This window comes from Sardina pilchardus, chromosome 5, assembly GCF_963854185.1.
Source record: "Sardina pilchardus chromosome 5, fSarPil1.1, whole genome shotgun sequence".
NCBI classification, from domain to species: Eukaryota; Metazoa; Chordata; class Actinopteri; order Clupeiformes; family Clupeidae; genus Sardina; species Sardina pilchardus.
The window spans coordinates 1,284,053-1,298,679 of record NC_084998.1 but is presented as its reverse complement, the minus strand read 5'-3'; the positions used below and the strand labels follow the sequence as shown (position 1 = coordinate 1,298,679).

Here is a 14,627-nt window from a genome sequence, read left to right as displayed (position 1 = left end):
TAGCGTAGGAGGGGAACAGTAGCGTACGAGGGGAACAGTAGCGTACGAGGAGGGGAACAGTAGCGTACGAGGGGAACAGTAGCGTAGGAGGGGAACAGTAGCGTAGGAGGGGAACAGTAGCGTACGAGGAGAGGAACAGTAGCGTACGAGGAGAACAGTAGCGTACGAGGAGGGGAACAGTAGCGTAGGAGGAGAACAGTAGTGTAGGAGGGGAACAGTAGCGTAGGAGGAGAGGAACAGTAGCGTAGGAGGAGAGGAACAGTAGCGTAGGAAGGGAACAGTAGCGTAGGAGGGAACAGTAGCGTACGAGGAGGGGAACAGTAGCGTAGGAGGAGAGGAACAGTAGCGTAGGAAGGGAACAGTAGCGTAGGAGGAGAACAGTAGCGTACGAGGGGAACAGTAGCGTACGAGGGGAACAGTAGCGTACGAGGAGAACAGTAGCGTAGGAGAGGAACAGTAGCGTACGAGGAGGGGAACAGTAGCGTAGGAGGGGAACAGTAGCGTACGAGGAGGGGAACAGTAGCGTAGGAGGAGAGGAACAGTAGCGTAGGAGGAGGGGAACAGTAGCGTACGAGGAGGGGAACAGTAGCGTAGGAGGGGAACAGTAGCGTACGAGGAGGGGAACAGTAGCGTAGGAGGAGAGGAACAGTAGCGTAGGAGGAGAGGAACGGTAGCGTAGGAAGGGAACAGTAGCGTAGGAGGGGAACAGTAGCGTACGAGGAGGGGAACAGTAGCGTAGGAGGAGAGGAACAGTAGCGTAGGAGGAGAGGAACGGTAGCGTAGGAAGGGAACAGTAGCGTAGGAGGGGAACAGTAGCGTACGAGGAGGGGAACAGTAGCGTAGGAGGAGAGGAACAGTAGCGTAGGAGGAGGGGAACAGTAGCGTAGGAAGGGAACAGTAGCGTAGGAGGAGAACAGTAGCGTACGAGGGGAACAGTAGCGTACGAGGGGAACAGTAGCGTACGAGGAGGGGAACAGTAGCGTACGAGGAGGGGAACAGTAGCGTACGAGGAGGGGAACAGTAGCGTACGAGGAGAGGAACAGTAGCGTAGGAGAGGAACAGTAGCGTACGAGGAGGGGAACAGTAGCGTAGGAGAGGAACAGTAGCGTACGAGGAGGGGAACAGTAGCGTACGAGGAGGGGAACAGTAGCGTAGGAGAGGAACAGTAGCGTACGAGGAGGGGAACAGTAGCGTACGAGGGGAACAGTAGCGTAGGAGAGCAGCACATGAACACTTGGAGTAGCGTACGAGGGAACAGTAGCGTAGGAGGAGAACAGTAGCGTACGAGGGGAACAGTAGCGTACGAGGGGAACAGTAGCGTAGGAGGGGAACAGTAGCGTACGAGGAGGGGAACAGTAGCGTACGAGGGGAACAGTAGCGTAGGAGAGGAACACATGAACACTTGGAGTAGCGTAGGAGAGCACACTGACCTTGAGCGGGGGGTCATGGGGGACGCGCAGCTCTTCATGGGGGACACGTAGACGTTGCTGCTGCCAGGGACCCTCAGGGGCGAGTTGGGGATCTTGTAGGGGCTGCGGGGGATGTGTGGGATCGGGGACAGGGTGGGAAGCTGGGGGGGGCAGAAATATCCGTCAGGGGTGTGTACACACCAACAACTATGAGACAACCATGGAGTAAGCTCTCAGTACTAAATCCACTCATTATGGAGTAAGCTCTCAGTATTAAATCCACTCATTATGGAGTAAACACTCAGTGCTAAATCCACTCATTATGTACTAAGTGCAAGAAGACCAGTTAGCAGACTAAGATCAGTTAGCAGACTAAGACCAGTTAGCAGACTAAGACCAGTTAGCAGACTAAATGAGAGCCAGGCATGATGGGGCTTTACAGCTACAGTCCTAGTATTTGACTGTGATACCAGACCTGCGCTGTTAATAAAACTACACCTGTTTATCTGTTCCAACCACCTATATAGCCTGCGGCCTGAAAAGCCCCCAGTGTTCTCTCAGATAGCTGGTTAAGGCCTCTAGAGGGCAGTAGATAGCTGGTTAAGGCAGAAAAGGCCTCTAGAGGGCAGTAGATAGCTGGTTAAGGGGCCTCTAGAGGACAGTAGATAGCTGGTTAAGGCCTCTAGAGGACAGTAGATAGCTGGTTAAGGGGCCTCTAGAGGGCAGTAGATAGCTCGTTAAGGCCTCTAGAGGGCAGTAGATAGCTGGTTAAGGGAGAAAAGGCCTCTAGAGGGCAGTAGATAGCTGGTTAAGGCCTCTAGAGGGCAGTAGATAGCTGGTTAAGGCCTCTAGAGGGCAGTAGATAGCTGGTTAAGGGGCCTCTAGAGGACAGTAGATAGCTGGTTAAGGGGCCTCTAGAGGACAGTAGATAGCTGGTTAAGGCCTCTAGAGGGCAGTAGATAGCTGGTTAAGGGGCCTCTAGAGGGCAGTAGATAGTTGGTTAAGGCAGAAAAGGCCTCTAGAGGGCAGTAGATAGCTGGTTAAGGCCTCTAGAGGGCAGTAGATAGTTGGTTAAGGCAGAAAAGGCCTCTAGAGGGCAGTAGATAGCTGGTTAAGGCCTCTAGAGGGCAGTAGATAGCTGGTTAAGGCCTCTAGAGGGCAGTAGATAGCTGGTTAAGGGGCCTCTAGAGGGCAGTAGATAGCTGGTTAAGGGGCCTCTAGAGGGCAGTAGATAGCTCGTTAAGGGAGAAAAGGCCTCTAGAGGACAGTAGATAGTTGGTTAAGGCAGAAAAGGCCTCTAGAGGGCAGTAGATAGCTGGTTAAGGCCTCTAGAGGGCAGTAGATAGTTGGTTAAGGCAGAAAAGGCCTCTAGAGGGCAGTAGATAGCTGGTTAAGGCCTCTAGAGGGCAGTAGATAGCTGGTTAAGGCCTCTAGAGGGCAGTAGATAGTTGGTTAAGGGAGAAAAGGCCTCTAGAGGGCAGTAGATAGCTGGTTAAGGCCTCTAGAGGGCAGTAGATAGCTGGTTAAGGGGCCTCTAGAGGACAGTAGATAGCTGGTTAAGGCCTCTAGAGGGCAGTAGATAGCCGGTTAAGGGGCCTCTAGAGGACAGTAGATAGCTGGTTAAGGCCTCTAGAGGGCAGTAGATAGCTGGTTAAGGGGCCTCTAGAGGACAGTAGATAGCTGGTTAAGGCCTCTAGAGGGCAGTAGATAGCCGGTTAAGGCCTCTAGAGGGCAGTAGATAGCTGGTTAAGGCCTCTAGAGGGCAGTAGATAGCTGGTTAAGGGGCCTCTAGAGGACAGTAGATAGCTGGTTAAGGCCTCTAGAGGGCAGTAGATAGCCGGTTAAGGCCTCTAGAGGGCAGTAGATAGCTGGTTAAGGCCTCTAGAGGGCAGTAGATAGCTGGTTAAGGGGCCTCTAGAGGGCAGTAGATAGCTGGTTAAGGCCTCTAGAGGGCAGTAGATAGCTGGTTAAGGCCTCTAGAGGGCAGTAGATAGCTGGTTAAGGGGCCTCTAGAGGACAGTAGATAGCCGGTTAAGGCCTCTAGAGGGCAGTAGATAGCTGGTTAAGGGGCCTCTAGAGGACAGTAGATAGCTGGTTAAGGCCTCTAGAGGGCAGTAGATAGCCGGTTAAGGGAGAAAAGGCCTCTAGAGGACAGTAGATAGCCGGTTAAGGCCTCTAGAGGGCAGTAGATAGCTGGTTAAGGGGCCTCTAGAGGACAGTAGATAGCTGGTTAAGGCCTCTAGAGGGCAGTAGATAGCTGGTTAAGGCAGAAAAGGCCTCTAGAGGACAGTAGATAGCTGGTTAAGGCCTCTAGAGGGCAGTAGATAGCCGGTTAAGGCCTCTAGAGGGCAGTAGAGAGGGCAGTAGATAGCCGGTTAAGGCCTCTAGAGGACAGTAGATAGCTCGTTAAGGCCTCTAGAGGGCAGTAGATAGCCGGTTAAGGCAGAAAAGGCCTCTAGAGGGCAGTAGATAGCTGGTTAAGGGGCCTCTAGAGGACAGTAGATAGCTGGTTAAGGGGCCTCTAGAGGGCAGTAGATAGCTGGTTAAGGGGCCTCTAGAGGGCAGTAGATAGCTGGTTAAGGGGCCTCTAGAGGGCAGTAGATAGCTGGTTAAGGCCTCTAGAGGGCAGTAGATAGCCGGTTAAGGCCTCTAGAGGACAGTAGATAGCTGGTTAAGGCCTCTAGAGGGCAGTAGATAGCCGGTTAAGGGCCCCTCTCAGTGGAGGTGAGGAAGACGAGGACTCACGACACTCACTCTGGAGGAGGCGTACTGGAGGATGTTGGTCTTGAGCCTCTGCATGAAGACCAAATTGTAGAAGACGATGATGGAGTCGTACTTGCCCTCGCTGATCAGCACGTGCTTAAACGTCTGAAACAGAGAGGGATAGAGCCTGGGTCAGTCTGGAGAACAACTACACTCAAGCAGAAATTCACTAATGAGGGACAAAACAGAAAATAAGTGAATAATTCATCATTAAAAACATTATTATATGGCCCCAGCCGTGGCGCGACTGGCTGGGGCACCTGCACCGCACGCCGGCGACCCGGGTTCGATTCCCGCCCCGTGGTCCTTTCCGGATCCCACCCGACACTCTCTCCCACTCACTTCCTGTCTCTCTCTACTGTGCAATCATTAAAAGGCATAAAAGCCCAAAAAATATACTTTAAAAAAAAAAAAACATTATTATATTATATATGATCATGGTTATGGCATTTAGCAGACACTTTTGTCCAAAGCGACATACAAATAACAATACAATAGTTACCAGTAAATAGTTTAAAAGTTGGTTAATACTACTTTTAAGAGAAAAGCAATAAACAACAATATCAATTCAATCTATAGCCTATACCTAAACTAAATACTATAATATACAAACCATAACACCTAAGAACTGCCTAATAAACTAATTGCATGTTGGCAGATACGCCAGATAGAACCCTCTTGAAATACCCGAAACTACTGAATTGGACCTAGCGTTTATGGCCTAGCGATATAGCGATATGATCTAGCGTTTATGGCCTAGCGATATGACCTAGCGTTTATGGCTGGTCAACACAACAGATGCACATCAAAAGACCGCAGTGGGCAGTTGGGGATATACAGCTTCATCATAGTATTGAGATAGCAGGGAGCAGATCCAGTCAGTGTCCTATATTAAATTAAAATTTAAATGTATAATTCTAGCCACTATAGGGAGCCAGAGGAGAGTAACTAGGACAGAAGTTACATGCGTCCTCTTTGGCTGATTGAAGACCAGTGGGGTGTACGACGAATCTCGATTAGTGGGTTAGCGAGGTATGTTGCGCTCAAAGCCAGGGTATGCCGTCATACGAAAGTGGATTTGTTTTAGCGTCCCTGTATCACCATGGTATCCTATGCTCGCAACCAAACCTGGTCAGTAGCAGGTTATGTGCTAAGTTATAACTCAAATCGTGAAAAATTACCGCCCTCTCACCGATCCTACGGACTACTGACCAATCAATTATCTTAAAAAACGAAGTTATCTCACGCGTGAGATCTGTCATACATCTTTACAGGTGCAGCTCCGCCTCTTCAAACATTTGGAAACTCGAAGGCGCTTTTGACTATGTTGCGCATGCAAATATATCACCATATGGACGTGCATACCATACAATATCTGATGACCATCGATTTTTTTATGTTATAGGTTAGACACTAAAAATGATCACCATAGATTACGCTGCCGCTCATAAATGCGGAAGTAATGTTTTTGAAAATGTAGGCGGTCTTGTGCATCTCCACTTTTCACGATTGGCCAAAGTCACCTAAACCACGAGAATGCACACAGATCTGAGCTTTCGTGATATCACTCAACTCTGATTGCGACTAGCGTATTTGTGACCTTCCACGGCGAAATCAGTCACAATGTCCAAATTTTCAAAATCAAAGTTATTACGTTTTCAGGAAGGGGCATAATCAACCTTCAAAACGATACCTATATCTAATGAATTGAACGTCATATTACTGAAATATAAACATTCAAAGGAGTTGAGTTCATCCTGTCATGCCAATAGAAAAACGGAGAAATCTGCCTTTGAAGTTAACCGTCGGCTCAACACTCACGAACGCTTTGTAAGGTCGCCGCTATTACAAGATTTACGGTACTTGTATCAACGACACAGCACGCGGATGGCTTGGTGGTTGTCGATGAGTGCATTTGCCGTAAAGCGGCAAAAAACGAGACGCCTCTAACTTCCTGCTTCCTCTAACTTTCTCACCTCAACAAACTCACGTTTTTAGACTACAAAAGGTCAGTTTTTCGGCGAAATGTATTCACGGCCGTACAGTGTAGACCTCCCACTGTTTCAAAACACTTACAAAAAAAAATCCACGATTTTAGCACAAGTGACATAAATGGCCATTTTTCTCAGAAACGCCTGTTGCGACAAGCGACTGGTTTTGCCGTGGAACGTCACATTTGTCGATCCATGTTATCCAAGGAAAGCCTGGTTATGTTCAGCGAGATTCGTAGTATACCCCACAGACGTGCATTCTGAATCAGTTGCAACAATTTTACTACACAAGCGGGTAGGCCAGCTCACAGTGAATTAAAATAGTCCAGCTTAGAGATAACCTCGGCCAGTACAAGAAGCTGTGTGGAATCTTGTGTCAGGGAAGGTCTGATCTTCGCATTATTGTAAACGACAAACGGGCAAAATTTTGCAATTGAGGCTACATGCTCAGAGAGGTCATTAATTACGACGCCTAAGTTACATGCTGATCTAGTTGGGCCCAGTGAAGATGAATCAAGCTGGATGTTAATCTGTTGGGGAATTCAGCTGGAAAAAACAAAAGCTCAGTTTTTGAGAAACTGAAATATCCTTAAGACATGCAGAAATCTGCTGGGAAAATCTTCAGTCCTCAGGTGGGAAAGATAGGTAAATTTAAGTGTTGTCCGCATAGCAAATATAGTCAAATCCATGGGAGCAAGTGGTCTCACCTAAGGAAGTGGTATAAATAGAGAAAAGCAGGGCCCCTAATACTGATCCCTGAGGTACACCTGTGGCGCGATCATGAGACTTTGTTTGAAGGGTGTTCTTTCAGTGTGTCTTGGCAGGGACCGATATCAAACACAATACACAAGACAAGAAACAAGAAACAAACCCCATCCATAAATACATCAACTGTGAAAATGTGAAATGCTCACCTCCTGATTCGTGTTTGGGAGCTCCTTATACGCTGTAACGATGGTCTTGAAGCGCAGGTCCACAAACTTCACTTTGCATATGGCGTACATGGCAGACATCAGCAGCTGACATGAGAGACAAACAGAGTGTTAGAGTGTGTGTGTGTGTGTATGTGAGAGAGAGACTGTGTTAGAATGAATGAGTGTTAGAGTGTGTGTGTGTGTGTGTGTGTGTGTGTGTGAGAGAGAGACTGTGTTAGAATGAATGAGTGTTAGAGTGTGTGTGAGAGAGAGAGAGTGTGTGAATGAATGAATGGGAGAGTGTTAGAATGAAAGAAACGGACAGACAGGGTACCCCCAGGATGTCCCAACAATTTTTCCGATTTATTTTGTGTGTGTCTGTGGGTTGGGAGGGACTTAAGGAGTAAAGCATCTAGGCTAACTTAAATTGATGACAAAAAACAGAAACCCCAGTGTGTGGCATGCAGTCGTTTGCTGGCACTTGAGCATGAAATCATCAAAACTAAAATGCCACACGGAAACAAAGAGCAATGAACATGGGAAATTGTGGGACCTACATGTAAAACCAGACTAATTAAAACCACTGCTGTAGATGAGGTCATTTTGATAGACTATGCACACACACACACAGCTAAGCTAGCTGGCATCCGTTACACTCACCCACTAATCCACACAGCACCAATGTAGCCTGTGTTGTGTTAAACCTGACAGCTTTGTTTCACCCTAACTAGCTCTGAAGCCTCGAAACAATCCGGTGTTGTGTGCCTTCTGGTTTCTCCACTTACTGGTTTCCTTGCCCATGCATGGGCTTTGCTCATGGGCTACTACAGCAGCAGTTGTCTGCAGACATTACAAACAAGTTGTTTTAGGTGGTTTGCAGTCGCTTTTCATATACAGTAGGTCTATACGCCATGAGCGCTACATTACAGCCACTCGGACAAAAGACGTGTAAAAAAAATTTATGCTTTACAAACTAGCATTTAACTGGATTCCATCATGCAAGATCAGTCCACGCATGATTCTCTCCAGCAGGATTCCCCACCTACTGAGCCAACTTGTCCCTGGCTATTACACCATGCAATTAACTATTGTAGGCTACCATCAATTAATAACGTAGGCAACATCCAGGCAACATATTGTCCAGAGGTACTGTAGGCTATCTGAAGCAAGTGGTTGGCCTGAAAACAAATGGTACTTTGGGCTGCTAGGCTATTGTTCTATGTGGTTGAGCAACTAAAAATAAAAGCTGTATTGGGCGCTGACTTTATTGTAGTAGCCTAGGTTATGCCTAAATTCTGGGAATTTAAGTGTATTAGAGGAAACTATCTACATTTTAGCGCACCGGCCCACGATGTCTTCAAGGGTTGAATGAATAGTTTGCAAAAATGTGCGTATTTTTCAAGTCAAGAAACGGTTCATTTTCGAATGTCTGTCAGGGAGCATTTGACTTATAAACCATATAGGCCTAGTAGTCACTCGGTAAGACAAGGGCAATGTAACCATCTCACCTCATGCAAGACAAAATGTTGCCACTGTGCTAACTGTACGTAGTTAATTGATTGGTGATTTGTCAAGATGATTTAGAGCAGGGCCACTCAACTTCAAACAATAAGCAGCATTGTAATCCCTCAATCATGTGATGTATCTATCATACGCAGGAGACGGGTCAAAGTCCAGACTACGAAGGGATGTTATGGTTATGGTTATGGTTTTGTTATTGATGCTTTTGTCCAAAGCAAATCATATTGTTATCATAGCTCTCTCTGTGCTCCTTTGACTAGTAGTATAACGCCGGTGAAAACTGACCTCAGACTCTTTTTGTGTTTGAAAACACATCAAATAAGCCATGGAGACCTGGAGACTTTTCGTTGCTAAAGCACTACAGAGCTCACACCAGGGTGCGTTATAACTACAGAGCGTACACCAGGGTATGTTATAACCTCAGATGGCAGAAAGTAGATTATCTGAGGATTAGCTAGATTAGCTGAGGGCAGTGAACTAAACGCTTCCCAAATAGCATTTTTAAAACAAAAAATACTGTCTCTACGATGTGATGTGTTAGGCCTACTTATGTAAAATTATATCCTTGGGCTAGTATTAACTGGAAAGGTGTTCAAAAAGTGATGAAAGAACACCGCAAGTTCATAAATAGGAGGATTTTCTCTTTTTAAACTGAATGTTCAAAAAAATGAGATTTTCATTCATTCACTTTGCAATTGAATTTCTTATGGAGTGTTTTATGTTGGTTTTGCGAATCCCTTTTTAAATCAAAAGCATGTATTGATGAATCAATACGTCGTTTAAAAGTCATTTTCATAATTTATGTATTTATTACAGTTTACAATGGCAAATTTAATAAAATCTTTTATTATTTTTTCAATGACCTCCATAGCTACGCTCGAATCTCACATCAAGTCTCGACTCGTATGCAAGAATTTTAAGTAGCATGGCATGGCAACCAGACGCTCATTTTCTGGTATTTGAAAAAATGCTCAGATATGTTCATTGGGCGCCACAGATGTCTGTCAACTCCCCGGACATGTGTAGCCTTCTCTCCATAACGCAGCCTCTTATGCCGACACATCTGGTGGCTTAGGATATGTGGAGAGAATTAACATTGATTTTCCAGGGACAAATGTCAGGTGTTGTACAGTTGAGAGAAAGAAAGAAAGAAAGAAAGAAAGAAAGAAAGAGAGAGAGAGAGTGAGTGTGTGAAGGTCACATGATGCCCCAGGCTGCACATTAACATCTGGTCGAAATGCTTTCTGCTTTGGTGGAGGCTGACTGGTAGAACAGGATGATAGCGATGCTAATGTGATTAGCTCCATTCCCACTGAGCAAAGGAGACTAACTTCATTGCTTGGCATCTCTATGGGAGTAATGCTGTGTGATGATTGGATGACTAATTTAATAGTAGATTACACAACAGAGGTGACGGCTAGACGTGCTGGCACGCACTATAATCAACACAAGCCAACGCCTAAGTAGGCATAGTCAGGGGGAAAATGAGCAAAATTACAACCCCTTTCGGCTTGAAATGATCACCTTGACCCATTACAATATGAACTTGAACCCCAACCTCTTCATTCACCCCAGAAATGGCCTCAGCATCCCAGACAACCTATGATTCGATATAAAAACTATTCAAATTGACCCATTAGTTGTGGAGATTATATTCTACTCCATGCTATTCTTATTTTTCATCCATTTTGGAAATCTGCAAATGAAAAAAACTGCCGCCCCCTAAATGTAATGTTATCATACATAAATTCTGACTAGATGTGTTAATGGCCATCTCAAGGCCATTTAGCATTTCAACTTCTGACCACGTCTGGCAGACAGGACGTTTTCATGGCAGGAACTCTGAACTGCAGAAAGGGTAGAGGGATCCATCTGCACTTCATATCTGAACTATTTGTTTGTCTGCATAAAAAATGCATAAACTCTTTCATGTCTTTTCAGCCTAGCTGCCCAAGCCACAGCCCCTATGCCCCAGACAGTGTAGTCTGCTGCTGAATTATGCATGACCAAACTGTACAAATGTCCTCCGTTGACCAAACTGTACAAATGTTCTCCATTGCTCATCAGCTCCCGCCTGTTGGGGCGACATTTATTACCTCCACCAAGGAGGTCATGATTGCAGTGCGCTGTGTCAGTGTTCTTTATCGGCCTGGTTATGATTGCAGTGTGTGTGTGTGTGCGTGTGTGTGTGTGTGTGTGTGTGTGCGTGTGTGTACCTGGTCAAGGTGTCGGTCCCGCAGCAGCTCGTGCTCGTCCTTGAGTGTGTGCTGTAGCAGCGTCCAGATGATGGGCTCCAGCTCCGCGTGGTCCGACAGCAGACGCGTGCACAGCATCTTCAACCGCAGGTATGCCACCCTGTACACTACACACACACACACACACACACACACACACACACACACACACACACACACACACACACACACACACACACACACACACACACACACACACACACACACACACACACACCAGGCGTTACAAGACTATCCCACCTAGACACACACCAGTCATTACAAGACTATCCCACCTAGACACACACCAGTCATTACACAAGACTATGCCGCCTAAACACACACACACACACACACACACACACCAGCCATTACAAGACTATCCTACTTAAACACACTCACACCAGTCGTTACACGAGACTATGCCACCTAAACACACACACACACACACCAGTCGTTACACGAGACTATGCCACCTAAACACACACACACACACACACACCAGTTGTTACACGAGACTATGCCACCTAAACACACACACACACACACCAGCCGTTACACGAGACTATGCCACCTAGAGCCGCCTGAACATCCGCAGCACACACAGCTGCTGTTCCTGCTGGTCATTACTGAGATGCTGGTCATTACTGAGATGCTGGTCATTATTGAGATGCTGGTCATTATTGAGATGCTGGTCATTATTGAGATGCTGGTCATTATTGAGATGCTGGTCATTATTGAGATGCTGGTCATTACTGAGATGCTGGTCATTATTGAGATGATGCTGGTCATTATTGAGATGCTGGTCATTATTGAGATGCTGGTCATTATTGAGATGCTGGTCATTACTGAGATGCTGGTCATTATTGAGATGCTGGTCATTATTGAGATGCTGGTCATTACTGAGATGCTGGTCATTATTGAGATGCTGGTCATTACTGAGATGCTGGTCATTATTGAGATGCTGGTCATTATTGAGATGCTGGTCATTACTGAGATGCTGGTCATTATTGAGATGATGCTGGTCATTATTGAGATGCTGGTCATTATTGAGATGCTGGTCATTATTGAGATGCTGGTCATTACTGAGATGATGCTGGTCATTATTGAGATACTGGTCATTATTGAGACGGCCAGTTTCCCCTGCATGGATCAAGCAAGTCAACGACCAGAAGGAAACTAAATTAAAGTTTAACTCCACTGAAAAAAGGCAAACTAAGGCAAACTAAATCCATGCACAGAAAACTGGCCCCATGTAGCCCAGACCTTAATGTGTTGAAGCCCATAGCTTAATCTAGACCTTAATGTGTTGAAGTCCACAGCTTAATCTAGACCTTGATGTGCTATAGCCCATAGCTCAACGTAGGGCTCAATACGTTAATGGTAAAGTGTTCTCACTGATGTATCCTTCCGTGAGCAACAGGTTTGACTGCAGCTGTTAAGATGACACCTGTTGCAGCCACACGAGCTCTCAGCCACCTTCAGGCAGCAGCCGTCAACCACAAATACCAGTTTCCACACTAGCAGCCAAACTCACGTCAACCACACATACCAGTTTCCACACTAGCAGCCACACTCACGTTTCTTGTAGAAGTGGCCGAGCGAGTTGGACCTGGGGGGTCTGGAGGGCTGGGTGGGGGCCGCTGGGGGCGGGGCCGTGGTGGGGGGGCTCCGGGCGGGGGCCGATGGGGGCGGGGTCACCCTGGGGGGGCTCGGGTCCTGCACTGGGGGCACGGACCTGCTGGGACGCACTGGAGACAGGTAGCTGCAGAGAGATCAAGAAATGGGAGGGTCAGACCCCTAAACAAAGAGAGAGAGTGTGTGTGTGTGAGTGAGTGAGTGAGTGAGTGAGTGAGTGAGTGAGTGAGTGAGTGAGTGAGTGAGTGAGTGAGTGAGTGAGTGAGTGAGTGTGTGCGCTTATGTGATGTAAATGGTCTTGCTTGTTGAGTGGCTGTGGTGGAAAACCCCTCCCTGTAGCACTTCTGTATCTGAAATGGCTGCAGTTAGTGTGACAACAAAGCAAACAGACTGCATGGAGCCCTGGCTGGAGATAAGCGTGAAGTACAGTAGAGTACAATGGTCACATCAGACAGCGACCTTATTGGGCGTGACATCCTGAAACCACATACATTACTGTACCAACATCATTTACTCCCAGTGTAGACAAATCTAGCTCCTATCTAACACTTAAAGTTACTATAACCTACTATGTAATCACTGTTAGCTTACTAATTAGCTCATGTTAACTGTGGAACTTCGGTATGAGCACAGATCTGGTATAACCTTGCCAACTAGAAAAGCACTCAAAGAGCGCAAACCTCCACCAAGCGAAAACATAACCACCTCCTGGATCCAGACGGTGATACGGAACACTCCCAAAATTGAATCATTTCTTTGGGTCATTCCAGTCCTTCCCTGAAAATTGAATCTAAATCCTTCACAACTTTTTGAGTTAACTTGCGAACAAACAAGCAAACAGACAGGCAAACAAACAAACCCTGATGAAAACATAACCTCCTTGGTGGAGGTCATTAAGCCATCTTAGTGGTAGGGCATGCTCGCATTTCAAGTGATAGAATTAAGGTATAAGGGACACTTCACCGATTAGCATTAAGCTTTGTATCTTTAGAAAACCAGTCATGTTTTTGAATGGTCATGCATCATTCCCTCAGTTTGCCTTGAGATGGGAGAAATACGGATTTCAATGTTGGACTTCCTGCTTTCAATTATGTAAAAATCATCATTTTACATCATTGAAAGCAGGAAGTCCTATTCATGAGTTTAATTGAAATCCGTCTTTCTCCCATTCCAAGGCAAACTGAGGGAATGATGCATGACCATTCAAAAACATGACTGGTTTTCTAAAGATACAAAGCTTAATGCTAATCGGTGAAGTGTCCCTTTAAGTGTAGCGGACGTTATAACGTGTACAGTTAAGCTCGCCAAACCCACAAGCAGCTCGACTGTGACTTTGTTAGTGACACTCCTGTGGAACTGCAAAGAGCTAAAATAGAAATGTAATGGCCGCCTAAATCCAGTGTACACACAGATAACTCTCACACCTTTGTGTGTCTTTTATTCGTATTTGCTCAAAGATTCCATAAGTATAAGCCCTTTTCGCTCCCCACATTGATGTATTCCAAGCGGTCTACTTCAGGGTCGGGGACGTAGCCAATTCAGAGACCATGCCAGTGTAATGGAAGCGCTCAGCCACGCTCTCTGCTCGCTGGTTGGTCGGGCATCCTGAAGCCGAAGTGAATGAGGGTGGAGCAAGCTATCCCACACTAGTACTGAAGGAAAATGAAATTGAAATTGAGCCAGACTAGTAAACGGTCACGTAATTTCTCTAATTTATAATTCCTGACTTGCCATATCGTAGTAAAAGGAGAGCGGTATTTTAAAACGCCGGGCTTCAATAACCTACAACACGTCCACGTCAGCTTTTGCCATCTCTTCAGCTCACTGGGGACCTGGTACCAAAGCGAGCTGAACCATTCAGTCAATCAGTGGAGACCCAGCATTACACGATGTGGCAGTGTGCTAGCCTGTAGTGTGTGTGTGTACACACTCACAGGTCAGTGCTGGGGATGTGTGTATTAGTGCGGGAGTGCGCGCGCGCGTGTGTGTGTGTGTGTGTATATACGTACAGGTCTGCGGCGGTGTGGCTGTGCTGGGGGGGCTGGTGGAAGGAGGCGGGGGCTCTGTGTGTGTGTGTGTGTGTGTGTGTGTGTGTGTGTGTGCGTACAGGTCTGCGGCGGTGTGGCTGTGCTGGGGGGGCTGGTGGAAGGTGGCGTG

General features: G+C 46.6%; 1 protein-coding gene across 5 annotated transcripts in view; it reads right to left on the bottom strand.

The window, feature by feature from the left end:
• Nucleotides 1–14,627, bottom strand: part of rb1 (retinoblastoma 1) — a 64,156-nt gene that overhangs the window by 11,837 nt on the left and 37,692 nt on the right. For all 5 annotated transcript variants that reach the window (XR_009939133.1, XR_009939132.1, XM_062535900.1 and 2 more), the window contains 5 exons: nt 12,413–12,597; nt 10,815–10,960; nt 7,078–7,182; nt 4,164–4,277; nt 1,431–1,570 (listed from right to left, as the gene is read on the bottom strand). Coding sequence is in view for 3 of the 5 variants with exons in the window: in XM_062535900.1 (XP_062391884.1) it covers nt 1,431–1,570; nt 4,164–4,277; nt 7,078–7,182; nt 10,815–10,960; nt 12,413–12,597 (690 nt within the window). In the remaining 2 variants the exon portion in view is untranslated. The remainder of the gene's footprint in view (nt 1–1,430; nt 1,571–4,163; nt 4,278–7,077; nt 7,183–10,814; nt 10,961–12,412; nt 12,598–14,627) is intronic.